The 27,729-nt window shown below is 33.5% G+C and overlaps 1 protein-coding gene across 11 annotated transcripts in view; it reads right to left on the reverse strand.

The window, feature by feature from the left end:
- The window catches only part of DOCK7 (dedicator of cytokinesis 7), a 241,399-nt gene that overhangs the window by 146,865 nt on the left and 66,805 nt on the right, over window positions 1-27,729 (reverse strand). For all 11 annotated transcript variants that reach the window (XM_073234059.1, XM_073234057.1, XM_073234056.1 and 8 more), the window contains exons 10-14: window positions 23,408-23,488; window positions 21,084-21,249; window positions 15,787-15,929; window positions 12,306-12,399; window positions 11,468-11,630 (exon numbers count right to left, since the gene is read on the reverse strand). In XM_073234059.1, the coding sequence (XP_073090160.1) occupies window positions 11,468-11,630; window positions 12,306-12,399; window positions 15,787-15,929; window positions 21,084-21,249; window positions 23,408-23,488 (647 nt within the window). The remainder of the gene's footprint in view (window positions 1-11,467; window positions 11,631-12,305; window positions 12,400-15,786; window positions 15,930-21,083; window positions 21,250-23,407; window positions 23,489-27,729) is intronic.

Raw genomic sequence — 27,729 nt, forward strand, 5'->3', positions numbered from 1 at the left:
TCCTATTCTATAAATCTATCTTCATATAAAAATAGTTCTTCCTCAAATCTTCTAAAAAGTGATATTCCTGGAAGATGCATCATATTTATCCTGTGGACTTGCATATTATCCCATATGGCTGTGCCCTCATGAAAATATATACCACAATTAAAAGAGTACAACCTTAGAAAAAAAAATCCAAATTTCTTCCAGGAATTCAAAGGTTTTAATAATGTGACCCCAAATCACATCTTTAGCCATTTTTTGCCCAATGCAAGCCCTTAGCTCTTATCAAAATTAAATCCCCTGTATATTTTCCTATTGCCATTACATTTGTCCAGAATGCTTCCCCAAACCTTTCTGCTTGGGTAGGTCCTATTTACACCTAAAGATAAAGATAATCTCACTTCCTCCACAAATATTGTAGTAAATGGAGGCTCTTTCCTCTAAACCTTGGTGGCACTACTCTCTGTACCCCTCAACTGGTGCTCAGTAAATGAAGAAAAGACAGAAAAGTAAATCTGGCAAATAATAAAAGTTCTGTAATATATTTGACATTAGTGAATTAGTGCAAAATCTCTATACCAAGAGCTTACTCTGAACCAGTGTGAATTTTACTGACAGCAAGTATGCATTTCTCATTTCAGGGTTACCTATTATAGTATAATCTATTTATACACTTTCTGTCATCCTAGAATCGGCAGGTTTTCATGCTTTTATCTTTTCTTCCTAATAATAGCATAACTTCTGAAAATCAATGAGCTCATTGATGAATCAAAAATATATTCATTAACTAATATTTATTGAGTACCTACTATTTGCTACTACTAATATTGTTACATATCCCAGCTTTTCTTATAGGATAATCAAATTTCCTTTTGGTTTTTTTTTCCATCAGTACAGCCACAAGCATTGCATTTATGTATTTACTAAGTGATCATCCAGCAAAGCAGTTGAAAAAAAAAACTGAAAAGAAAGTCACCAAACAGTTGGGCCTTTTATCAAAGTCCAAAGTGTTCTCATGGCAAATCAACTAGGGCAAAATTACTCAATTGGTGTGAAATGTGCAGTTCAAGGTCATGAAAGTAGGATTAACAATCTACCATAGTAAGCTTTTATAAAATGAGGTTTCAATGACATTTTAGAAAATATAAAATCAAGGATTCCACCTCAAACACAAAAACTGTTTTATTAAATTCATATGTTTAACCTTAGAAACAATCATACATCAACAAAATAATTACCTATATTTGAAAGAGCAATAACCTACAACCTTAAAGATGTATGGCTCTGTTTATCTTCAAATAAGTAACTAAGCCTCAGTTTCTACACCCCATATGTGGGAATAATAATACCTTGTTAAATCTACTTCATGTGATTGTAGTAACCATCAAGTAAGATAGTGTATGTGAATGGTTTTATAAACTATAAGGTTTTAGGCAAATGTATATAAAGTTGACCCTTCAAAAATATGGGGCTCCTGTCACTCAGGGCTGCAAAACTAGGCTGGACCTGTGTTCTGCAAGGCAGACTTGCTGTTCCCCTGGGGAAGTGGGGCAGGAGTGGACTCCTGTGTCCGCCACCTAGGCATGCCACTCCTGCCTCTTCTTCCCCATTTTGATCACTGGGTGGGTTCTTGGCCTTGTCCTGGAAAGTTCTGCCATATTTGGATGAAAGGCCAGGATGATGAGCTGCACCATGTAGTAGGAACAAGCACAGATTCTGGCACTCGATAACTTGGATTCAGACTGTACTCCTTTCCTGGTTAGCTGTGTGTCTTTGGACAAGTTGCTTAACCTGTCTGAGCAACAGTAAAATCCATCATCTGCAAAACAGAGACTATATTAGGATTGCTGTTCCCAGTAGGTGGGATGAACCCTGCTAGGCACAATGCCTGGCACGGAGTAAGAATCTTTTTATATTATATCACTATTTGTTTTTTCAACAAGTATTTAATTAATGGTTGGGCACCCACTGTGGGCTGGGCATTATTCTAAACTTGGGGAAATAATAGTCAACAAAATGGACAAAAATGTCGGCTTTTTGGTTTTGGTGTTGGGAGATGTTCAGACAATAAATAAGTGAATAAGTTAAAAAAAAAAAAATGGGGCTAGGGGTGCCAACCCTCACATGGTCCAAAATCTGCATATAATTTTTTACTCCCTCAAAACTTAGCTATTAACAATATACTGCTGACTGGGAGCCTTAGCAATAACATAAACAGTCAATTAACACATACTTTGTACGTTATATGTATTATATACTGTATTTTCAAAATAAAGTATGCTAGAGAAAAGAAAACGTGTTTTCAAATTGTTTCAAATCTCCAAAATTTTTCCAATATATTTACTGAAAAGAATCCACATATAAGTGGACCCACACAGTTCAAACCTATGTTGTTCAAGGATCAACTAACTGCACTTATAAAAACTAGATCTTGGCTATCTTCCCATCTCTTTAAGCAAGTAATCTGTACAGATGCTCCCGGAAATACTCTTTTAAATTCTCAGGATCAGAAAACAAAACTGCCTCTCCTCACTGCTATTGTTTCTAGAACTTTCCCCTTCCCTTGAGGCTGATATAATACTCCATCACATTTAAATACAAGCCCTTAAGTAAAAACTCCCAGGTAGCTATGTTAAAATGATAGGAAATAGAGCTCTCAAGAATTATTGTAGTTAAAATAAATTATAGCCAATTAGATAGAATAAAAGCCAGAGTGGTAATCTAGGGCAAAATCGAAACAGCAGAGTATGTGGCAATAGCTTGAGACATCCATGAAAACTAAAAATAAACATAAATACCAATACTTTCTAAGGCAGGGAACCATAAATGAAACAGAAAAAAAAATACTTCTTTTCACTGAAATTTGCACTTCCTTAAATTTTGAATGTAGGACACTAACCATGCATTAGCAATTTTGTCATGAGATTTTGTCATGAATAGAAGTCATACATATTTTTATATCACAACTATTGTAGATATGTCAAAATATTATTCATTAGAAAATATGGTAGTTTTAAAACTGCAGCTAGATTTTGTTATTTAATTCATTAATAAAGAAACGCATAACACCATCTTTAATAATTTTGATAACGGTAATTCAATGTAACATTGCTTTTGTTAGCCTGTGTATTTAACTTTATGTACTTAAAAACATTATTCCAAAAAAGAGAATCCTATAGGATTCCTAAGACTATCAAAGGGTACCATGGCACAAAAAACACTAAGAACTCCCAACTCCAAAGGGAGACGTATCATCATGTAATGACCTAGTTTAAGAAACATGAATTACATGGCCCTTGTGTCATAATATAAATAGCATACATTTACTTTGACCATGGGGCTCCTAGAAACAACATTTGGGGGGAAAATTCAATCAGTATACAATAAGCTTACTAAAACCACTCAAGAGAAACTGATACAGGGTAAAATTGTAAAGTGAACATAAAGCATTACAAATGTTATTATGGATAATTTTCTAAAGGTCCTTAAGGATCTGTTAGAAATACATACTGAATAACTAACAGGAGAAATGATACGATGGACAAAATTAAAACCCAGGACAGGTAATAGTTGAAACAAGAATGACAATGGAGATTAATTGTACTGTTCTATTTACTTTTGTGTATGTTTATAATTCTACATTATAAGAAGTTCATAAATATATTCAGATTAATTCAGGAATAACAGAGTTAGTAAGGTTTATTACGAGATGTATGGGCAAATTTCTAGCTGCCAACCAAGGTCCAGATCAAAATGAATTGCATCTTTTCATTTTGTTTCTGACACTGATTGTTACCAGGTCTGAACCACTGCATTCATTCTTATATTTCGTAACACCACATTTGCTAGATTTTAGTTTTTCTAAAAACTGGAAGAAAAACAAAGATAGGGAAGTTCAATAGATTATCATAACTAAGGCTACTGTTGAGAAAGAGGCTAACTCTAACATTCCTGCCAAGAATAGCAGGGGCTCTGCAACATATCTCCTTAAAACTGAATGTCACATTTGCTGAATTAGATGTACCTTGATCTTTCAGAAGATTTCAGACATTCAATAAAAGTTTTTTTCCGACTAGTAAGAAAGGGCTCTTTATTGGTTATCTTATCAAAAAATTGCACTACTATTTTTTTCTATGATACTGTGATAGCATAAGTATATCCTTGATAAACCAAGTATTTAATGTAAATAATCTTCACTTGTTTGCACAATAAGAAATAATGTCATTCATTTCCTAATGGCTAGAAATATCATATATCTGTGTATCCTCATTTATCCCTACACAGGTTTTGAAAAGACACGGTCTCTTCTGGGTTAACACTATGTAAGAATAAGTGAACAACCATGTGCTGGGGAAAAAAAATTTATTTGAATTGAAAATTTCTAAATTTAGGCATAATTCAAAAACAGATTTTAAAAAATCTTTGAGAAATCTGAGTAATATCTCTGAAAACCTATTTTTTAAAGGTAGAAAAATAAAAACAAATTAAGCTAAAATTTATGTATTTAACATACCCTTTTAGATAGCTTTTTCTAAGTTGTCTGATAATAACCATGAAAGTTGGAAGTAATAGGAATTCTGTCACTTTCAGAATACAGTTCCTTTTCCTATGGTTTCTCATCTCAGTCAAATATTTGCTTCAGTCATGTCCATTCATTCTCCCTTTTTCAGACAATAAATTTTTAATCATTTTTACTCCATGAGACCCTTGAAAATACACTTAAGTTACATACTGAAAATGAATACATTGTGCAAACAGTTTCTAAAACTTACATTAGAAGTACCTGAATTTCTGGATTTTTTCAGATATAAATCTGAACCCTCTGAAATATCAGCTTTGTCTTCTATAAAACAGAGATAATCATCATATTGGTTCTGTGTGGGCCACTATATAGAGTTAATGAGATAATGGATGTATATAAACTAAAAGGAGTTTAGTGTCAGCTTTACCTTCCTTTTGTAACATTATTCACTGGGGAAATGTATACACATAGATTTGCATAATGACCATTAGGATGTCTTACCAGAAATTATGGCTTACCCTGTAACATTCCTCAGAATGTAACAAGAATTCAAACAGCTAGAAGATTATTACTGAACAGCACAACAATACAGTCAGCAAGTATTTATGGAACTTCATATAAATTTATGTTATCTGTATGCTAGCTGATATCTGTTGAGGTTGTCATACATCCCCTTGTGTCATGTTAAAATTATTTCTATGACAGATTTTCTACATACGCTAAGGGACTTTTATAAACTACAAATTCCTAAAAATATTAGCTGTCCATGAGACTAAAACTTTTTTAACAGTGCGAAGAAGAAGAATAAGGAACCTACATGATCTGGTATTCATGTCTCATGGATGCTGAAGGTCCAAGTAATAATACAAAGTAGGCAGCTACTAATTTTGAAAACCTCCTTTTTTAAATCATTCTCTTATCCAATTATACCCAAAAGCCCATTATCCTTTTGTTTTCAAACCAATCTCTCTCAAGTTATGTAATGCTGGGTACATGTCATCCATAAAGCCAATGATAATAATGACCAACTTCTACTGAGCTAGACTAATGTCTAGCTGATATGTGTCAGGCACTTTGCAAAAAGCTCTACATGTATTAACCTACTTAACCTTCACTGGTTCCTAAAATATAAATAAGTCAATCCTGTTTTAAATAATTCCTAAAAATAACATGGTTACAAAAAATTGGAACCCACGTCCCAATTTTTCACATGATGTGCATATAGTCATAACATTTCAAGTAACACAAAACTATTATTTCTTTATGTAAATTGGAGACAGGTTTTTTTTTTTTTTGAGAGGGCATCTCTCATATTTATTGATCAAATGGTTGTTACCAACAATAAAATTCTGTATAGGGGACTCAATGTTCAATGCACAATCATTAATCCACCCCAAGCCTAATTCTCGTCAGTCTCCAATCTTCTGAAAAGCCAGCGAACAAGCATAGCGAACAAGTTCTTACATGCTGAACAAATTCTTACATAGTGAATAAGTTCTTACATGATGAACAGTACAAGGGCATTCATCACAGAAACTTTCGGTTTTGATCACGCATTATGAACTATAAACAATCAGGCCAAATATGAATATTCATTTGATTTTTATACTTGATTTATATGTGAATCCCACATTTCTCCCTTATTATTATTATTATTATTTTTAATAAAATGCTGAATGGTAGGTAGATGCAAGATAAAGGTAGAAAACATAGTTTAGTGTTGTAAGAGAGCAAATGTAGATGATCAGGTGTGTGCCTGTAGACTAAGTGTTAATCCAAGCTAGACAAGGGCAATAAAACATCCACGGATGCAGAAGATTTCTCTCAAAACAGGGGGGGTGAGGTTCTAAGCCTCACCTCTGTTGATCCCCAATTTCTCACCTGATGGCCCCCCTGTGACTGTGCCTGTCTTAGGTTGTTCCTCCCTTGAGGAATCTTACCCGTGGAGACAGGTTTTTTAAAAGCATACAGTCAGTCAACTTTTACAATCATTATAAAGTTTTTTAAATGAAAGGAATTTTGACAAAAAAGTAACAACAGGAAAAAAAAAACATGAAAGTATAGTAACTATAATTCTACTTCTGCATTCTCACATCCCTAACTTTACTTCCTTGAAGACACCCTTGTACTAGAAAATTATTAATCTCTTTTTTAAACAAAATAATTATCCTTCCTGCTTCAACATATTTCACTGGTAACATATTACTAACAGAGCACTGTGATCATTTCCATACCCTAAGAAACTTCGTAAACTTGACATCCTATATCACAATTTATCAATGTTTGTTAATGAATTAATAAAGCATTTTACATGAGTTCCTTACAGACATTAAATAAGGAGAAAAAAAGCTATGCAAAATTCTAACCCCGAGCCAATTTATTTTGACGAAAAATATTGAAGCCTAAAGCAGTACTTATTTATAATATTTAACAGGAATAAACCTAATCTTACTGATGAATTTACTACTATTCCCTGCTCACTCAAAAGAGAACAGTTCTTTACATATTTAATGAATTGTTTTTAAAAAGCTTTCTGCCTACAATACTATTAATGAAGTGTTTAGATATAGTCCAAATTAAAGGCACTGAGATATGTTAGAAGATCTCTCAAGATTGTTCTCAAACTAGTATGCTATGAATTCATTCTTATACTTGAAAAGTTTATCCCCAGAATAGAAAATAATTATAGTTTTTGGACAATTATCCTTACCATGCTAAACAATTAAAATGACAAAGCACTCAATCACTAATTCTAAAATCAAACCTAAATAAATACCCTAAACATCTACTAATACCTGTTTATATAATTTCCATAAACTTAAATAGCAAAACTGCAATAACATAATTTATAAAATCCACCTAACTTGTTTGGTGTATTAATTTTTCCATCTCCTCCAGGAACAGTACCTGATACACTGAAACTGGATACATACTTAAGAGAAATCAATATGCTACCTTATTTAGTAAGATGTCTTCTCACTTGGTATAAGCTCTCTACCTAACTCATTCAAGTCTGTAACATGTCTAGATTTTCTATTTTGACCTTAATTTCCATTATTTCACTGACACACTTTAGAATGCCAATTCTATCAAGTGTTATACTTAGGTCAGTTATACGACATTCAAAAAGTTATTAAGCAAGGATAAATAATGATGTATATTTTGAGGCAAACAATAAGGTAAATAAAGGTGTTTGTCTACTTTAACAAAAATTTAGCAACCAATTATCTAGCAATAATAACTTTAAATTTTATTCACATTGTATATAATTATGAATGCTGGATATACTACCATTCCAAAGGATGAAGAACATAGAATATAAGAAAACCTGATTCAAGTCCAAGTTTCTTTATCTCAGCCTTATTTTTCTTATCTATAAGGGGACATAAATAATAACACCACTAAAGTTGCATAGTTTATAAGATTCCTGTGACACTGAATAACTTACATGAAAACAATTTACACACTATGAAGCACCAAATAAATAGTATCACATCAGCACATCACATGGAAAGTTCAGAAAACCAGGGATAAAGAAAACAACACAACAAAGCCTTCAAAGGTAAAGAAAGGTACAAATAAAGGATTAGCAATCAGAAGTACACTGGACTACTACTCAAAAGCATCACTTAAGGCTGGAAGACAGTTTTGTGTCACATTTTAAAAATTCTGACAGAAAATGGTTTACAACTTAGAATTTTGTATCCAGCAAAACCAATAATGCTAAAATAAAGGTAACATGAAGGTATTATCCAAAAATGTACTCTCATACATCCTATTTCAGGAAGATAATGAAAGCTCTCAGGGAAATGAGTAAACCAATAAAGAAAAACTATATAGGAAATAAAGACCCCACTGCAAAAGAAATGCAAAGAGAATTTCCAGGATAATGGTAATTCGGCTCCCAGAAGACAACTGCACAGTAAGCCTAATGAGCCCAGAAAACTTCCTCTGCCATACTATCTTCGACTTAGTTGCAAGGGGAACTAAGAAAGTTCCAAGAAGACAAATGATTATCTGATATATTTTATTTTATTCCAAGAAGCTTTATAGACAATTTTAGTAATAACACATAGAAAAGTAGGTAAACTAAATAACATAACTACCTAGGGAAAATAAAAAGCTATATAAAGCAAATGAAAGAATAAAATCCTAGTAATCTACATGGCTCAGCTGCAAAATAGTCACATAAATAATGATAAATGTAAAAAAATTAACACTGACTTAACTGAAAAACTGGGATATAACTATTTGAAAGAGATTATAAATACATGTATTTATTTTTGATTTATGCAAGGATATATTTTTTTAGGGAAGAGGATGTAAGAGTTAAATCTCCATCTTCTATAATAGTCAGTAGATACTTAAAATCAAAAAGAATCAAGAAATAGCAGCATTAAGGTGTTATTTTGAAACAAGGAGTAAAATGACAAAAGAAAAGCGCACAAGAGTTACCAGTGACTTACGCTGTAGATGAGCTATCGGGGGAGGGAAAGGTTGGTAGGAGTATAATGAAGGACCTCTGCTTTTCATCTTAAGTTTTACAGTAGGTAGTTATATGAACTTTCAGTATATTATATGATTCCTTTAAAAAATAAGAATATGTAAATAAATAACAAAGATTACGTAGGAAAATAAAGCACGAGAGTTCCCAATTTCCATTTTTTCTGTCACTGAAATAATTGAAGCAGAGAAAGAAAGGTAAACACAAGTTAGGGATGTTCTAGATGAGATTCCTGTACTACATAAAAGGTTGAGTTGATAACCTTTAAATTGTTCAATATAAACCTTGGATTACATAATCATTCCACCATTCCATGTTATTCTAAGGAGTTAAGGAGTTACATATACAATTTATAGGAGAATAATTTGTATTACCTTGTTTCTTTTAAAAGCCATACATACTTTCTTTAGCCTATTTTCCAGGAATTTTACTCACGCTAACTGCAAATTACATGCAATGTTTTGTGCTCTGTACTCTTACACGAGAAGACAGGTAGGTACTACTATCTCACATTTTATTAATGAGAAAACTGAGTGGCCAATAAATTAACTAATTTGTTCTAAGTCACTCAAATAATAATGGAGTCAGAAATCACAACTGTATCTCCTTATGACTTTAAATCCTCTTCTCATACCACTGTACAGTTTCTTACTTCTTAATTCATTGAATAAATATTGACTGTGTATTTTCTATGTTAGCACTCTATTCTATATGCTGGATATAAAACAGTAAATAAAGTAGACAAGTCCCTGCCCTCAAAATATATTCTAATAAGAAAGAATATAACATAATGAAAGACCAAAAAAAATAATCATATAACTACACATTATAATGCCAGATAATGATAAGGACAAAGAAGGATAAAGAGCTTGAGAAGGGGAGCAATGGATCTTTTTAGTTAGAGTGATGAGAATGAGCCTCTCTAGGAAGTGACTTGAGCAGATACATGTCTCAATAAGGAATCAAGCCATACGAAGATCTGGGACAAAACATGACAGGCAAAGAGAAGGACAAATGGAAAAGCCTTAGGCAGAACTGAATTTTGTTTGTTCAAGGATGAACAAAAGGCCATTAAGACTAAAATGAAATGAGTAAAGCAGAGCTTAGTAGGATATGAAATTAGAGAAAGGCAAGAGTCAGATCATATAATCATATAGACTATTACAAAAAATTCATTATTTTTCTGCATATAAGGAAACCACTGGAGGATTTTAGACAGAGGGATAAATGATCTGAACTATAACTTTAAGAAATCTCTCTAAGAATTGACTGAGATGGGGCAGAAATAAGATAATCAAACTAGACAGAGTCAGCAAATTTGAGATTAGCATCTGTCCACTATTACAGTCACTAGTCCCACATAGCTATTAAGCATTTGAAATGTGGCTCATCTGAACTGAGATATGCTTTAGGTATAAAATACACGCCAGATTTTGAAGATTTTTAGAAGGACAAAAAAAAAGTCAACTATCTCGATAATTTTTTACATTTATTACATGTTGAAATGATAATATTTTAGATGTAAAGTTAATTTCTCGTTTCTTTTTTAAATATAGCAATAGTAAAATTTTAAATTACAAATGTGGTTTCCACTATATTTCTATCTGACAGTGCTGAGGTAGATGGTGACTTGATTAGAGTTTTAAAAGTGGAATAAGAAGTATTGATTCAGGATATAGTTTGAAAGTAGTGTCTACAAAACTTGTGGAAGGAATAAATGTGAGAGTGAGAAAAGGAGAAAAATCATTTTGATTCTAAAAATTTTGGCCTCAAGAACTGGGTAAATGGTGTTGAAATATCCTACGATGAGGAAGTCCATGTTAGAATCTTATGTCTAAGCTGCCCTGTTGGATCTCCCAACAAACATGTCAAGTTACGGTCTCAATATTCACAAATAAAGGGAGCATCATTCATAAGGAGTATATGTAAATGGCCCCCTGGAGTTATGTAATGTTCAGCCTAGAAAGCCTAACCAACAACCTCATTTCAAGTATTCTCTGAGAAGTGTATACTCACTAAATATTCTTGATAAGTTACTAAATATAATGCAGGCACATAAATTTGATTCATGTGCAGTGCTAGAGTCTGCTAATAAGAACATCTGAGGAAATATAGCAATCAGGAGTTCTGAGATTTTTAACCTAACAGCCCACAATTCAAATTCTAACTCTACCACAATAAAGTATACTTAACCTTTCTAGTCCTCAGTTTACTCACATCTAAAATGAAGATAATACCTATCTCAAGCCATGAGGATTAAATAAGGAAATGTATGTAAGATAAGTAACATTATATCTGTCACAAAGTAAAAGTTTAAAACATTACAGCTATTAATAAAATGTGGTAAGAAACAGAGTAGCAAAGCAACAAAACAATTTTGGAGAGTTTCATTCTAGCTCTCCTTTATTAATACACAGCATCTTGTTAAAAAATTCTCCAAAATTAAAATGTGTTACCTGTAAGTAGTATTTGGAACATATACATCTCTGGCAGGAAACTCCAAAATTTCTCTGGTAGGTCTAACTCTACTGTCAGGGTAAAGCTTCACTTGAAGGAGCTCTGGAGTTAGGCAATAATGGGGATTTTCAGGTGCAGGAGAAATATCTATCTTCAGCTGAGCTGCATATAAAAATGTATTTTAAAAACAATGTAACCACAGTAAATAAAAACATGTTAAAATGTTTTTGGAAAAATTTAGATCATATTTTCTGCAAGAAGCCTGGAGGAAACCAAAAATACTATCATTTCAGACCTCTAAATTATGTCATTTTACCAAGTCTCAAACCTATAAAATTACTGATAGACATAAATATATGTAAAATAATAAATGTTTATTGAATGAGAGGATGGAAAGGAAAGAAGCAGCAAAAAAGAAAAAAAAAACAAAGAGTAGGATCTCACACAGAAACAAGTCAAGAATTTTGAAGGTTAAAGATCTCAACTTGTTAGACTTCAAAACAGTTTTATCTAGAATGGTTTGTTCTGATCCTAGTATGAACCTGTTTCTGAATACTTAACATGTATGGTTATTTTTCCCTCTAGAAAATAATTTTAAGCCACGGTATTACTCATTATTCTCATTTCAGTACTCAAGTTATTAAAGGTGCTGAATTCTGATATAAACTGTGAGACCATATGAAGAGTTGCATAATGAGATAAAGAAGACTGACAGGCATGGAGCACAGAAAGACATATGCGCCAGGTATGAAAAAAAGGAATACATAATTACATACAATACAATATATCAGTGATGATAATACTTGTAATCATGTCTTACTCAAAGTTTTAAAATACCTGTAATAGGTCTTAGTCGCCGTAAAACAGAAGAGGGCCTTCTCATATCAGCAAGGAATTTGTATAGATCTTCATCACTTAAGCGGTCTCCTTCCTGAATTTAAAAACAAAGGAAAAAGTTTTCATTAAAATGAATATAGTAGAATGAAAATAAATTTATATTGTCTGTTAATAATCCTGCCTTTCTTCCTTCAATTTAATCAGAATGAAAGTAAAATTAACAATTATTAAAAATGAATATCATGCTTATTTCCTTTTATGCTTTTAAATGTTATTAAGAATTATATTACTGTCTATTTTTTAATTTATATATTTATTTATAGCCCATTATTTATGCTCTAAGATATTACAGGACACTCTAAAATATAGAAAATCAATACAAGAGGTAAATGAAAAGGAGAAAAGAATATAGACATATAACAGACACATGTATGTAAACATAAACATATACACACACACACAAACACATACATATGAGTCTTAAAAATTTGTTACACTTGAGTTTGTATTTGTCCTTTCAAATTTATATCACCAAATTTCTCAAATGCAAATATATATACAGCATTGGCTAAATGTGGAAAAAAGAAACAAGCAACAAAAAAAACCTCTTGAAGAAAAGACCTATCCTGACCAGAAAGAAAACTCTGAAAAGATTTCAATTAATGGAAGAAGAGACAAAAAAAAGTGAACCATATACAAAATTTTCAATTTAATGTAATTTTTTTCTTATATTGATTTTATTCGAGTCAGTCTAGATTTTTTTCAATCTAAACCTACTGTATTTGATTCCTTACTGTTTTCAATGCACAGTTCATACATTGTCTTTTTATCTTGTTTGACAATGGCATATTTAAGGTAACTATTACTGTGAATGTGCCTTGAACCATATCCACATCCATTTGTTCACTATTATATTTTAAACAGGGTACAGAATTTATTTTCTTTAATCCCATTATTTAGCAAGTGATCTTTTTTATCTCTAAGTGTTCGGAGATTTTATTAACACTTACACAGTTTTTAGTTTTACTGAGTTATTATTAGATTTGACTTTATGAAGATTTTTTTTCAGTGATCTAATATGTGATTATTTTAAATATTCCATCAGTTGCTAAAACTATATATCCTCTCCTTTTGAGTATACAATACAGATCTTTAATTGGTCTTTATTTATAATCTATTCAAGATTATCTGTAGACTTAATTATTTCTGTCTATGTAACCTGTTACGTCAACCATATTATTGGCCTCCATTCTTTACTCCCAGTTTCCATGCCTTTTGTTGAGTAGAGCATAATTCCCTCTCAGACTTGGACATGTGACTTTCTTTGCCAATAAGCAATTGTGATAGAGACTTGAAAAAACCTTTGTACAAGGGAGTATGCCCCCTCTTGAGCTTCCTCCACTTTTATGAGAACATGATCAAGCTAGCCTACTAAAGGATATGAGAAGCTGAGAGACATGGAAGAGATCTGAGTAATTTCAGTCTTTCCAGAAGTAGTCAGTCTAGATCAAGTGATCCCTGAAAACCTTCAAACATGTGAACAAGCCTACCTCCCCATCCTCCACAGTGTACTTTTACATTAGTGTACTGCTAAAGCAATAGACAACTTGTATACCTGTCAACAGGTATAGAACGAATGTCCTTAAAGCAAATGTGTGGATTTGATTTTGTTTTTAAATCTCCATGTAATAATTTTGGCTCAACACATTTCAAATCTGTACATAAATATTCCTGATTATTATATTCCAATCATGGATAATAATCTTTCTTCAACTGGGAAAAAAAAAACCCACCTCTATTAGCTCATTTAGGAGAAACTTGTGCCTTGAATTATACTTTTATTAAAATTGTAATCTCTGCTTTTCACTTAATTTGTGTTTACCTGATACATAATATTCTAGCTCTTTAAGAATATTTATAAAAATTGTACATGTTAATATTTTTTAAAAATACAGAACTGTACAAAGTTAAATGTAAATGCTTTCCATTGCTCCATGTTCCCAGCATTCATTTGTAAGTTTTCACAATCACTTTGTGCTACTTTCTAGTTACCAGTCTCCAGTATCTGTTACATGATGAACACTCAAAAAATATTTGTTCGATAAACAGGTGATTGTGTGGGTGGATGATTTGTTGATTTAAGTTTACAGTACTGGTTTAATAATATAGCAGGCTGAAGAAATGAAAAAAGAGCTGTGGAAATATCGGCAGAAGTTATGTAGCAGCTAAAGAAGTATAAAGACAGAAATGTCAGAGTTGCAAGGTTGTGTCATTATATATACCCTGTTTCCATAGCTATATTTTGCCTATCAGCCCATTCACTGTGATAGGCAAAAGTGACACTGTGGCCTTTTCTATACTCTTTCTTGTTCTATTGTCCATAATAAAAAGACACTTCTCACCTGCTTTATTTTTCCTTTGAGTTGCTCAGAGCAGCTCTAAGATTATTATTAATATATAACTGTCAAAGGGGCTTCAAGTACACTGCTGTCAATTCAGGGCACATTCTGCCCTAAACGCTTGCCCTCTCAAGTTGTAAAGTTTTAGTAGGTCAGGACTTCCTCCTCCTACTTAGAATAATGTCTCAAAAGGAGGAATTTTGAGGACATACTTAACATTTTCCTTTAACATGCTCCAAATACATGCATGATACCCTTCTCCAGTTTGTCGAATTAATACAAGTTTTCTCCCATTCTTACATGGTTTCTGGTCATCTGATTACTCAAGACAAAATTTTCTGATCTTAATTTACAGTATAAATTCCATTTTACATCAAAATCCAGTATGCACATATACACAAGCAAGCACACACACAAAAATAAGGGGGAAAAAGCTCACTGAAGCAATATTTAACCTCACTATGTGCAATGAACTATCACTTCCTTTCTCTACTGTTTTTTTTTTTATGCTGGCTTTTATCTATTAAATTCCCTTTACCATTAATGGGACCAGCATCTGAAAACTACTGATTTGGCTCATGATTTGAAGAACAGGGCAATATTCTTGTAAAGAATAAAATATCTTTGATCTAGAACCTCTTGGACCTAAAAATCCACCGACAGAAATAATGTTGACTGCATTTTAGCACAGAAAGGCAATAGCAGGGCCTGAAAGTTCTACTCTATATACCATGGATGTGGTATGTTAGGTCAAAACAATTTGGTGGGAAGGACAAATTAAACCACATACTTACTCAAAGAAAATTTATAAACTCCAATGTTTAAGGAAAAGTTAAAATAGTACAATTAAGAAATAGGTTATTGATGCAGAGGATTGATTTTGATGCATTAATGTGAACATTTAAATAAATATAACAATAAAACAACAGTATTTTTTATTAACTTTCTTAAATTTCTTGAAATTACAATAAACTGTTACATGTACACATAGTACATATAACATGTACAATTACAATTTTTCTGAAACCAAAAGAATGTATGCACAAAAATCCCCCTAGAATTTCTACATGACAGAACAATACCTGCTTAAAAAAATTTGTCACTGTGAGAGTAGCAGGTCGAAAGCTGGTCAAGTTACAAGCATCATCTCCACTTGTTGTCCTTTCAAGTGAACGTCTGCCAACAATACTTGAATTTCTCCTCTCTGACCAAGACCCTTTTCGTTCTACCAAGGAAAAAAAATTAAGTTATTAATTATCACAATATTTTAAATTTCTTTTAAAGCAGCTTTCAAAGAAAAAAATCCACTGAAGTTGAAAATTATCTACTTAGTATGTCAAAGTAAAAGAATTTCACTTCTAGAGACATCACTTAGCAAGGACTATACCTAAATCTTCTGGTTCTCGTTTTTAAAATTCTCCAGTGTAAAAGAAGTCTCCACTATGTAAAGATATATGCACATAACCAAACATGATCTATGAAGAACAGCTATAGAGGAACTATGCATTTAGCGGGAAATATTCATACAATGGAAATTTTAGTCACCATATGATGCTCTCTTAGTCTGAGGACTTGAGTTTGAAACAGAATTGTAAGAAAACTTGCATTCAAAGTCTTTTCAAGATAACCCTATTATTCAAAACCAAAAGAACAACTAGTTGAAGATACAAAGAAATAGAAGGCTTAAATAAAGCTATAAACAAACTAGACCTACCAGGCATCTATAGCATACTCCACTAAGCAAAAGTAGAATACATATTCTTCTCAAGCACCCATAGGACATTCTCCAACTCAGATGATATATACTAAGCCATAAAACAAAATACAATAAATTCAAAAGGATTGAGATAATATAGGGTATGTTTTCTAAAAATAGCAGAATTTAAATTATAAATCAACAGAAGAAAATTTCGGAAATTTATAAACATTTGGAAATTAACAGCACACTCTTGAATTACCAGTGGACCAAAGAGGATATATAAAGGGAAATTAGAAAATACTTTAGATGTATAAAAACGCACAGTGTGATATCCTATGATATATCACTAAAGCAGTGCTCAGAGGGAAATTTATATGTGTTGTATACATTATATGTAAATAATGTAAATACCTATATTAAAAAGGAAGAAAGATCTGAAATCAGTAACTTAAAATACATTTTAAGAAACTAGAAATAGAAGAGAAAACTAAACCCAAAGCAAGCAAACATTAGAAAGGATACAAAAAATACAACTAAGTGACAATAAATGAAATAGAAGCTTAAAAAAAAAGGAAAAAAAATCACTGAAACCAAGAACTAGTTCTTCAAAAGGATAAAACTTTAACAATTTTAGCTAAACTGATGAAGAAAAAATAGAAAAGATTCCAATTACTAAAATCAGTAATTTAAGATGGGAGATCACTACTGACCTTAGGAAAAAGAGGATTATATTACAATACTATGAATAACTAACTTAGGTCAAGTTAGATTAGAGAACAATTAGATAATTTAGATGAAATGAACAAATTTCTAGAAGATACGTAATTTTGAAATTGACTCATGAGGAAAGAGAAAATACTAATAGATCCAAAATAAGCAAAGAGATCTAATTTATAATGAAAAAACTTACCACAAAGACCAATCCAAGATGGCTTCACTACTGAATTCTTCTAAAATTTCAAAGAAAAATTAAACCAGTCCTTCCTAAACTCTTCCAAAAAATAGAAGGCACAATTGACAACTCATTCTGTGAGTCCAAGTCCAGTATTACCATGACACCAAAGCCAGACAGAGACATCACAAGAAAGAAAAACTACAGACCAGTATCCCTTATGAATATAGAAGCAAAAATACTAAACAAAATACGAGGAAACAGACTTCAACACATATAAGAAAAATTATATACAATGACCAAAGGGGCCTTCTACCAGAAATGTGAGATTAGTTTCACATTCAAAAGCCAATCAATTAATGCAATATACCATATTAAAAGAACATAGAAAAAAAATCATAAAATTATCTCAATAAAGGCAGAGAAAGCATCTGACATCCAACATGAAAATACTCAATAAGTTAAGAGTAAGAGGGAGGGAACTTCCTCAACCTACATTACACCTATGAAAATCCTACAGCAAGCATACTTGATAATGGAACCAAACACATTCCCGCTAAAGTCAGGAACTAGACAAGGATACCTACTCTTGCCACTTCTACTTATTATTGTATAGAATGTCCTAGTCAACATAATTAGAACTAAGGAAAAGAAATAAAAGATTCCAGGTTGGAAAGGAAAAAGTAAATCTATTTTTATTTGCAGATAATATGATCGTGTACCTAGAAAATCCTAAAGAATCCCGAAAATTAAAAAAATTCAATAATTAGAATTATTAAACATGTTCAAAAAAGTTTTCAAGTATAAGATCAATATTCAAGACAATCATATTTTTTAAAGTATTTTCTTCTTATGCCGACTGCATTTCTATGCAGTAGAACTGAACATCCTGAAAATGAAAGTAAGAAAACAATTCCATTTAAAATTGTATCAAAAACCAATACAACACTTGGGTATACATTTAACAAGAGAACAGCAAGATTTCCATATTGAAAACTACAAAACATCGTTGAAAAAAATTTTTACAATATAAATAAATGGAAACACATTCCATGGACTGGAAAGCTTAATATTGCTAACAGGGTAATAACTGAAGTTGATCTATAGATTCAATGTAATTCCTATCAAAATTCCAGTTGCAGTTAGACAGAAATTGACAGCTCATCTTTATCTTCACATGAAAAATTAAAGAGCCTAAAAAGGATAAGAATGATTGAAGACACAGCTTCCCAATTTCAAATCTTACTGCAAAGCTAAAATAAAACAGTATAGTACCAGCATAAGCTTAGCTAGGTTAATCAGTGGCATTGAATTGAGAATCCAGAAATAAACCCATACACATATGGTCAACTAATTTTCAACAAGAGTACCAAGACCATTCAATGGGGAAGGAATAGTTTTTTCAACCAATGGTATTGGGTCAACTAGATAGCTACACAAAAAGAGTAAGTTCAGACCCCTACCTCTCACTATGCAGAGAGGTTAATTCAAAATGGATTATACCCAAATATAAGAGCTATAAATTTTCTTGATCTTGGACTAGATAATGTTTTCTTAGATACAACATCAAATGCATAAGAAACAAAAGAAAAAAACAAAAAGGAACTGTATCAAAATTTGGAACCTCTGTGCCACAAAACAATGCCATCCAGATAGTAAAAAGATAACCCATAGACCTGGAGAAAAGAGTTGCAAATCCTCTATTAGATAAGGGATTTGTAGCCAGAACATACAAAGAACTCTTACAATTCAATGACAAGAATACAAAAAACTAGCATCAACTGAATTATAAGACAAAAAAAAAAAAATTACAGAATAAGCAAAGGCATCCAAAATATATAAAGAGCTCACACACCTCAACAAACAAAAAGCAAATAATCCAATTAAAAAATGGGCAGAGGAGCTGAAAAGACAGTTCTCTAAGGAAGAAATTCAGATGGCCAACAGACACATGAAAAGATGCTGCACATCGCTTGTCATCAGAGAAATGCAAATTAAAACCACAATGAGATATCACCTCACACTAGTAAGGATCGCCATCATCCAAAAGACAAACAACAACAAATGTTGGCGAGGTTGTGGAGAAAGGGGAACCCTCCTACACTGCTGGTGGGAATGTAAATTAGTTCAACCATTGTGGAAAGCAGTATGGAGGTTCCTCAGAATGCTCAAAATAAAAATACCATTTGACCCAGGAATTCCACTTCTAGGAATTTACCTTAAGAATGCAGCACTCCAGTTTGAAAAAGACAGACGCACCCTTATGTTTATTGCTACACTATTTACAATAGCCAAGATATGGAAGCAACCTAAATGTCCATCAGTAGATGAATGGATAAAGAAGATGTGGTACATATACACAATGGAATATTACTCAGCCATAAGAAGAAAACAAATCCTACAATTTGCAACAACATGGACAGAGCTAGAGGGTACTATGCTCAGTGAAATAAGCCAGGCGGAGAAAGACAAGTACCAAATGATTTCACTCATATGTGGAGAATAAGAACAAAGGAAAACTGAAGGAACAAAACAGCAGCAGAATCACAGAACCCAAGAATGGACTAACAGTTACCAAAGGGAAAGGGACTGGGGAGGATGGGTGGGAAGGGAGCAATAAGGGCGGGGAAAAAGAAAGGGGCCATTACAATTAGCATGTATGGTGTGTTGGGGCGGCACGGGGAGGGCTGTGCAACACAGAGAAGACAAGTAGTGATTTTACAGCATCTTACTACGCTGATGGACAGTGACTGTGAAGGGGTATGTGGGGGGTCTTGGTGAAGCAGGGAGCCTAGTTAACATAATGTTCTTCATGTAATTGTAGATTAATGATACCAAAATGAAAAAATAAAAAAATAAAATAGGCAAAAGATATGACTGTATATTTCTCCAAAGAACATGTACAAATAGCTGATGGTACATAACTAGGATTCAGGGAAAGGCAAATGCCAACCAGTGAAATATCACCTTACTTGCACTAAAAATGGCTATAATCAAAGGATAGATACTAAAAGTGTTGACAAAGATATGGAGAAATTAGAACCTTCAAGTACTGCTAATGTAATTTTTAAACAGTGCAGCCACATTGGAAAACAGTCTGACAGTTCTTCAAAAGGTTAAACATATTATTACTATATGACCCAGCGATTTCATTTCTAGCTATATATCCAAGAGAAATGAAAACATGTCCACATAAAAGTTTGTATATGAATGCCCACTGCAGCATTAATCATAATAATCAAAAATTTGCAACCCAAATGTTAATGAACTGATGAATGAATAAATAAGATGTAGTATATCCATACAATAGACTAATTATTTGGCAATAAAAAGAAGTGAATTTTATATATATATATGCCACAGCATGGATGAAACTTTAAAACATTATACTATGCAAAAAAAGTCACAAAGATTGCATAGTGTATAATTCTAATGATATGAAAAGCGTGGCATAGACAAAATCTATACAGAACAAGTAGATTAGAAGCTGTTAAGGGTTGGGTTTGGGAATTCTGGGAGAATAGAGAGTGACTACCAATGAATATGAAAGTGTTCCAAAATTAGATTGTAGAGAAGGTGCAGAAATTCGTGAATATACCAAAAACACTGGATTACACACTGTACATGGGTGAACTGTATGGTATGTAAATGACATCTCAGTAAAGCTATTAAAGAGGCCAAAAAAAGAAAACCTTTCTTATGCCTCATCATACTACAAAGTTTGCCAAAAAGTCCCTATGTAAGAAAAAAATCACACATTTAAAACAGTTTACATAAAATACTCTTACCTCCAGTACTTATTTCTACCTCTGTAGAATCTCTTTCCAAACTCCCAGCACTGCTAACAATATTCATTAAATGGATTGCAGTCCAAGCAAAAGGCATGCGGTATTTCCCAAGTCTTTGGCAAAACTGGTCAGCTTGACTTCTCAGCTTCTCCAATTTTTCCTTATTCTGCAAAACAAAACTTCACACATTATATGATTACACTCAAAAGAAATGAATTAAAGGTTACTGAATAATATATAAAGGTACAAATTAAGAATTCTCATTCATCAGCAAAGAGATCATCTGTACCTTTCAGAGGTCAATTAATAGTATACTACCACTCAACAACCTCAATCCATTCTACAATCTATATGTAAAGTAAATCTTTGAAATTTCTGTTCATGATTATCTTACCTTGAGAAAAGAAAGGAGAGCAAGTGTCAAACATACGTATGTATTGCAATTACTAGTTTATGAAAGGAAATATAACCATGTTCTAGTCAGCAACTGTCAACTACAAAGTATTTTATATTATGACTTGTCATATTTTATTATTCTAAAAAAAATGGAAGCAGTTAAGCCATTTTAAAATAATTCCTAACCTATGGCAATCATGAGGAAGGAGTTGGGGGGCCACAAACAGTCCAGTAATAAATAAGCCCAGTGTTGGAATAAAAGAATCAATGAAGAAAAGTATTACAAGAGGACTAAACCCTGGAAAAGGAATAATGATACAAACTGTATGTGCCTAGAAGACATCCTAAAGCTGGCTCAACCTTTAGGCTATGTGTGAAATAAACGCTAAGTAGCCTGTAATAGCCAACCAATGGGTACAAGAGGGAACACCTACACCAAATCTCCCACATACTCTTTACATTCAGAATGTTTTATCTGTTCTATACATTAATGACAGTATCCTACCTTGGGATTCAGGACTGGGAAAAGACAAAAGGATAGCTAAATGGAAGCAAAGTTTATTGCTGTATTTATTTTATCTCCAAAATAGGTTCTTGCTCAAGAGCCTAGATATTAAAATGTACTTAATTCTTTTTTTTTGGTATCATAAATGTACAATTACATGAGCAACATTATGGTTACTAGACTTCCCCCATCATCAAGTCCCCACCAAATACCCCATTACAGTTACTGTCCATCAGGGTAGTAAGATGCTACAGAATCACTATTTGTCTTCTCTGTGTCATACTGCCTTCTCCGAGGTACCCCCATTACATTATCTGTGGTAATTGTAATGCCTCTTTTTCCCACTTCCCCCTCCCTTCCCACCCATCCTCCCCAGTCCCTTTCCCTTTGGTAACTATTAGTCCATTCTTGGGTTCAGTGAGTCTGCTGCTATTTTGTTTCTTCAGTTTTTTCTTTTCTTGTTATACTCCACAGATGAGTGAAATCATCAAATGTACTTAATTCTATCAGTTTATGTGAATATGTAAGGGAAGAATGGAATAAGATGCTATTATACCTTATGAGATCCATATAATACAGCAAATTTAATTTGTAAAATGACAACCTACGGAAAACCAGAATCCACTTTAACCTTCATTTTAACCAGACAGTCAGGAATCAGAGAAGAACATCATGGGCTTAGATCTACCTATATTAGCAGAAAAGGATTAGTTCTTATTCTGAATCTCAGTAAAATTTTAGAAAGTAAAACATTCTCTAGATAGTGGTGACATGTCCAGTATTCCTTAAGCATACATCTCTTGGATGTTTCAAGTATTAAATCATGTATGCAAAAGTCCAAGATCACCTGTTATTCATGTACCTAACTCAGGGAAAATGTAATTTGGTACCATTTGTTCACCAATTATTTTTGCTTTATAAGTTTATCCAAATTTTATAAATTAGTCATCTGATGGCAAAACAGACACTGTGTTTTTTATTTTTACCAAATTCCTCAATTATCTACAGCTAGACTGAGACCCAGAATATTTCTGTTTTGCTAGGAAAAGTTCCAAAATAGCACTATTTGTAAAGGCAGGAAAATTTTAATTATATAGGAATTAAACTGAATTAACTTAGTTCTTCCCAAGGGAAAAAAAAAGAATTTAAAGAATCAATTAGTTTGGGAGTTAGGAAGATTTTAAAGACTAGCACAGCACATGATACAAGCTAGGTGACAAAAGAAATAAAGAAAGAAGAAAGTGGGTAAGCCAATAGAAAAAAATGAATTAGTAGTGAAATTCTTTAGTATGTTTTGTATGGTATTCTCCCAAATTAAAATTTGGGAGATAAGAGGTTTTTAGGACTGAGTCTGGGGACATGGGAATGGGGAGTGACAGTAAGTGAATACAAAATGGGGGAAATAAAACACATGACATTCTACCTTGGTGGCATCTGCTTCTTTGAAAATCATATATGGTTCGGCACACTCTCCAATGTCTCCTTGCTGAAGGACTTTTTCTAGCTGAAAAGACAATAAAATAAATATTGATTAAGCTAAAAAAAAAAGCAATGGCCTTGGAATGCAAGGATGGTACAAATCACAAAAATCAATCATTACATAACACTGCATTAACAAAATGACAGAAAAAAAAAAACACATGATTATCTTGATGCAGAAGAACAACCGGACAAAATTCAATACCCTTTCATGATAGAAACACTCAAAAAAGCTAGGAATAGAGGAAAGCTACCTCAACTTAATACAGGCCACATATTAAAACCCATAGTTAACACTTCATTTATTGGGGAAAGACTTGGAAACATTTCCTCTAAGAACAGAAACAAGATAAGGATTTTGTCAATTCTATTCAACATAATATTGGAAGTCCTTGGCCAGAGCAACAAGGCAAGAAAAAGAAACAAAATATATCTAAATAGGAAAGGAAAAAATAATCTGTTTGCAGACAACATGATCTTTTATATAGAAAACCCCAACATTTCACAAAAAAAATAAAACCTGCTACAACTAAAAAATGAACTCAGCAAAGTTTCAGGATACTAAACCAAGACATAAAAATCAGTTGCATTTCTATGCATTGACAATGAACAATTCAAAAAGAAAAATTTTTTCATTTCTGTTTACAATAACATCAAGAAGAATAAAATACTGAAGAAATAACGAAGAAGGTGGACAATGTGTAATCTGAAACTATAAAACACTGGTGCAACAAAGAAGATAAAAATTAATGTAAAGACAACTCCTATTCATGGATTGGAAAACTTAATGTTGTTATGATGTCAACTCTACTCAAAGCAATTTACAGATTTAATGCAATCCCTAGCAAAATCCCAATGATATGTTTTACAGAAATAGAAAAATTTATTCTTAAATATGTATGGAATTTCGAAGGATCAAAATAAACTTTGAAAAAAAGAACAGGAGGCACAGCCAAGATGGTGGCATGAGTAGAACAGCAGAAATCTTCTCCCAAAACCACATACATTTTTGAAAATACAACAAATACAACTCTCCCTAAAAGAGAGACCAGAAGACACAGGACAACAGCCAGACTACATTCACACCCGTGAGAACCCAGCGCCTCGCGAAGGGGGTAAGATACAAGCCCCGGCCCAGCGGGACCCAAGCACCCCTCACCCCAGCTTCCAGCGGGAGGAGAGGAGTCAGAACGGGGAGAGAGAGGGAGCTCAGGACTGCTAAACACCCAGCCCTAGCCATTCGCAACAGAGCACAGACACAGTGCATGCATGGGGTGCTGGAAACTAGGGAAACAGGACAGTAAGACCTGTGAGTGGGTCCCCGCAGCTGGCGCCCCTGGGACAAAGAAAAGCAAGTGCTTTTTGAAAATCTTAAAGGGACAGGGACCGCAAAGCTGGACAGAAGCATCCCAGGACTTAGCCCAGCAGCTGGGAATCCCGTGGAACTCTGGGCACCCTTACACCCTATGCAGCAGGGCAGCTCGGAGGCCTCTCAAGGAGATAAACAGCCTCCTGGCCATTTCCCCTTTTACGTGGCTCCACCATATCGGAGCAGCAGCCCGAGGCAGGCCACACCCACAGCAACTGCGGAGCTAAACTCAATAGTGGCAGGGCAAGAATCAGAGGCCCCATCTGTGCGCAGCTGCCCAGCACAAGCTGCTAGACGTAGCTGTTCTCCCAGGAGAGGAAGGCCACAAACCAACAAGAAGGGATGTTCTCCCAGCCGTCACTCGCCCGAGCTCTGCAAACTATCCCTATTGCCATGAAAAGGCAGAATCTGAAACAGACCAAAATCATAGAGTCAACACCTGAAAAGTAGATAGACCTAAACAGTCTTCCTGAAAAAGAATTCAAAATAAAAATCATAAACATATTGACAGAGCTGCAGAGAAATATACAAGACTAAAGGGATGACATCCAGAGGGAGATTAGAGAAGTGAAACAATCTCTGGAAGGATTTATAAGCAGAATGGATAAGATGCAAGAGGCCATTGATGGAATAGAAACCAGAGAACAGGAATGCATAGAAGCTGATGCAGAGAGAGATAAAAGGATCTCCAGGAATGAAACAATATTAAGAGAACTGTGTGACCAATCCAAAAGGAACAATATCCGCATTATAGGGGTACCAGAGGAAGAAGAAAGAGAAAAAGGGATAGAAAGTGTCTTTGAAGAAATAATTGCTGAGAATTTCCCCAAACTGGGAGAGGAAATAGTTGCTCAGACTACAGAAGTACACAGAACTCCCAACAGAAGGGACCGAAAGAGGACAACACCAAGACACATAATAATTAAAATGGCAAAGATCAAGGACAAGGGCAGAGTATTAAAAGCAATGAGAGAGAGAAAAAAGGTCACCTACAAAGGAAAATCCATCAGGCTATCATCAGACTTCTCAACAGAAACCTTACAGGCCAGAAGAGAATGGCATGATATACTTAATGCAATGAAACAGAAGGGCCCTGAACCAAAATACTGTCTCCAGCATGATTATCATTTAAATATGAAGCAGGGATTAAACAATTCCCAGACAAGCAAAAGTTGAGGGAATTTGTTTCCCACAAACCACCTCTACAGGGTATTTTAGAGGGACTGCTCTAGATGGGATCACTCCTAAAAAGAGCACAGACCAAAACACCCAACATATGAAGAATGGAGGGGGAGGAATAAAAAGGGAGAGAAATAATCATCAGACTGTATTTATAATACCTCAATAAGTGAGTTAAATTAGACAGTAAGGTAGTAAAGAAGCTAACCTTGAACCTTTGGTAACCACGAATCTAAAGCCTGCAATGGCAATAAGTACATATCTTTCAATAATCACCCTAAATGTAAATGGACTGAATGCACCAATCAAAAGACAGAGTAATAGAATGGATAAAAAAGCAAGACCCATCTATATGCTGTTTACAAGAGACTCATCTCAAACCCAAAGACATGCACAGATTAAAAGTCAAAGAATGGAAAAAGATATTTCATGCAAACAACAGGGAGAAAAAAGCAGGTGTTGCAATAAAAGTATCAGACAAAATAGACTTCAAAACAAAGAAAATAACAAGAGATAAAGAAGGACACTACATTATGATAAAGGGGTCAGTCCAACAAGAGGATATAACCATTATAAACATATATGCACCCAATACAAGAGCACCAATATATGGGAAGCAAATACTAACAGAATTAAAGGAGGAAATAGAATGCAGTGCATTCATTTTGGGAGACTTTACCACACCACTCACTCCAAAGGACAGATCCACCAGACAGAAAATAAGTAAGGACCCAGAGGCACTGAACAACACACTAGAACAGATGAACCTAATAGACATCCACAGAACTCTACATCCAGAAGCAACAGAATACACATTCTTCTCAAGCGCACATGGAACATTCTCCAGAATAGACCACATACTAGGCCACAAAAAGCGCCTCAGTAAATTCTGAAAGATTGAAATCCTACCAACCAATTTTTCAGACCACAAAGGTATAAAACTAGAAATAAATTGTACAAAGAAAACAAAAAGGCTCACAAACACATGGAGGCTTAACAACATGTTCCTAAATAATCAATGGATCAATGACCAAATTAAAATGGAGATCCAGGAATATATGGAAACAAATGACAACAACACAAAGCCCCAACTTCTATGGGATGCAGTGAAAGCAGTCATAAGAGGAAAGTATATAGCAATCCAGGCATACTTAAAGAAGGAAGAACAATCCCAAATGAATAGCCTAATTTCCCAATTATCGAAATTGGAAAAAGAAGAACAAATGAGGCCTAAGGTCAGCAGACAGAGAAACATAATAAAGATCAGAGAAGTAATAAATAAAATTGAGAAGAATAAAATAGAAAAAATCAGTGAAACCAAGAGCTGGCTCTTCAAGAAAATAAACAAAATAGATATGCCTCTAGCCAGACTTATTAAGAGAAAAAGAGAGTCAATACACATCAACAGAATCAGAAACGAGAAAGGAAAAATCATGATGGACCCCACAGAAATACAAAGAATTATTAGAAAATACAATGAAAACTTATATGCTAACAAGCTGGAAAACCTAGGAGAAATGGACAACTTTCTAGAAAAATACAAACTCCCAAGACTGTACCAGAAAGAAACAGAAAATCTAAACAGACCAATTACCAGCAACGAAATTGAAGCGGTAACCAAAAAACTACCCAAGAACAAAACTCCCAGGCTAGATGGATTTACCTCGGAATTTTATCACACTTACAGAGAAGACATAATACCCATTCTCCTTAAAGTC

This window comes from Manis javanica, chromosome 4 (assembly GCF_040802235.1).
Source record: "Manis javanica isolate MJ-LG chromosome 4, MJ_LKY, whole genome shotgun sequence".
NCBI classification, from domain to species: Eukaryota; Metazoa; Chordata; class Mammalia; order Pholidota; family Manidae; genus Manis; species Manis javanica.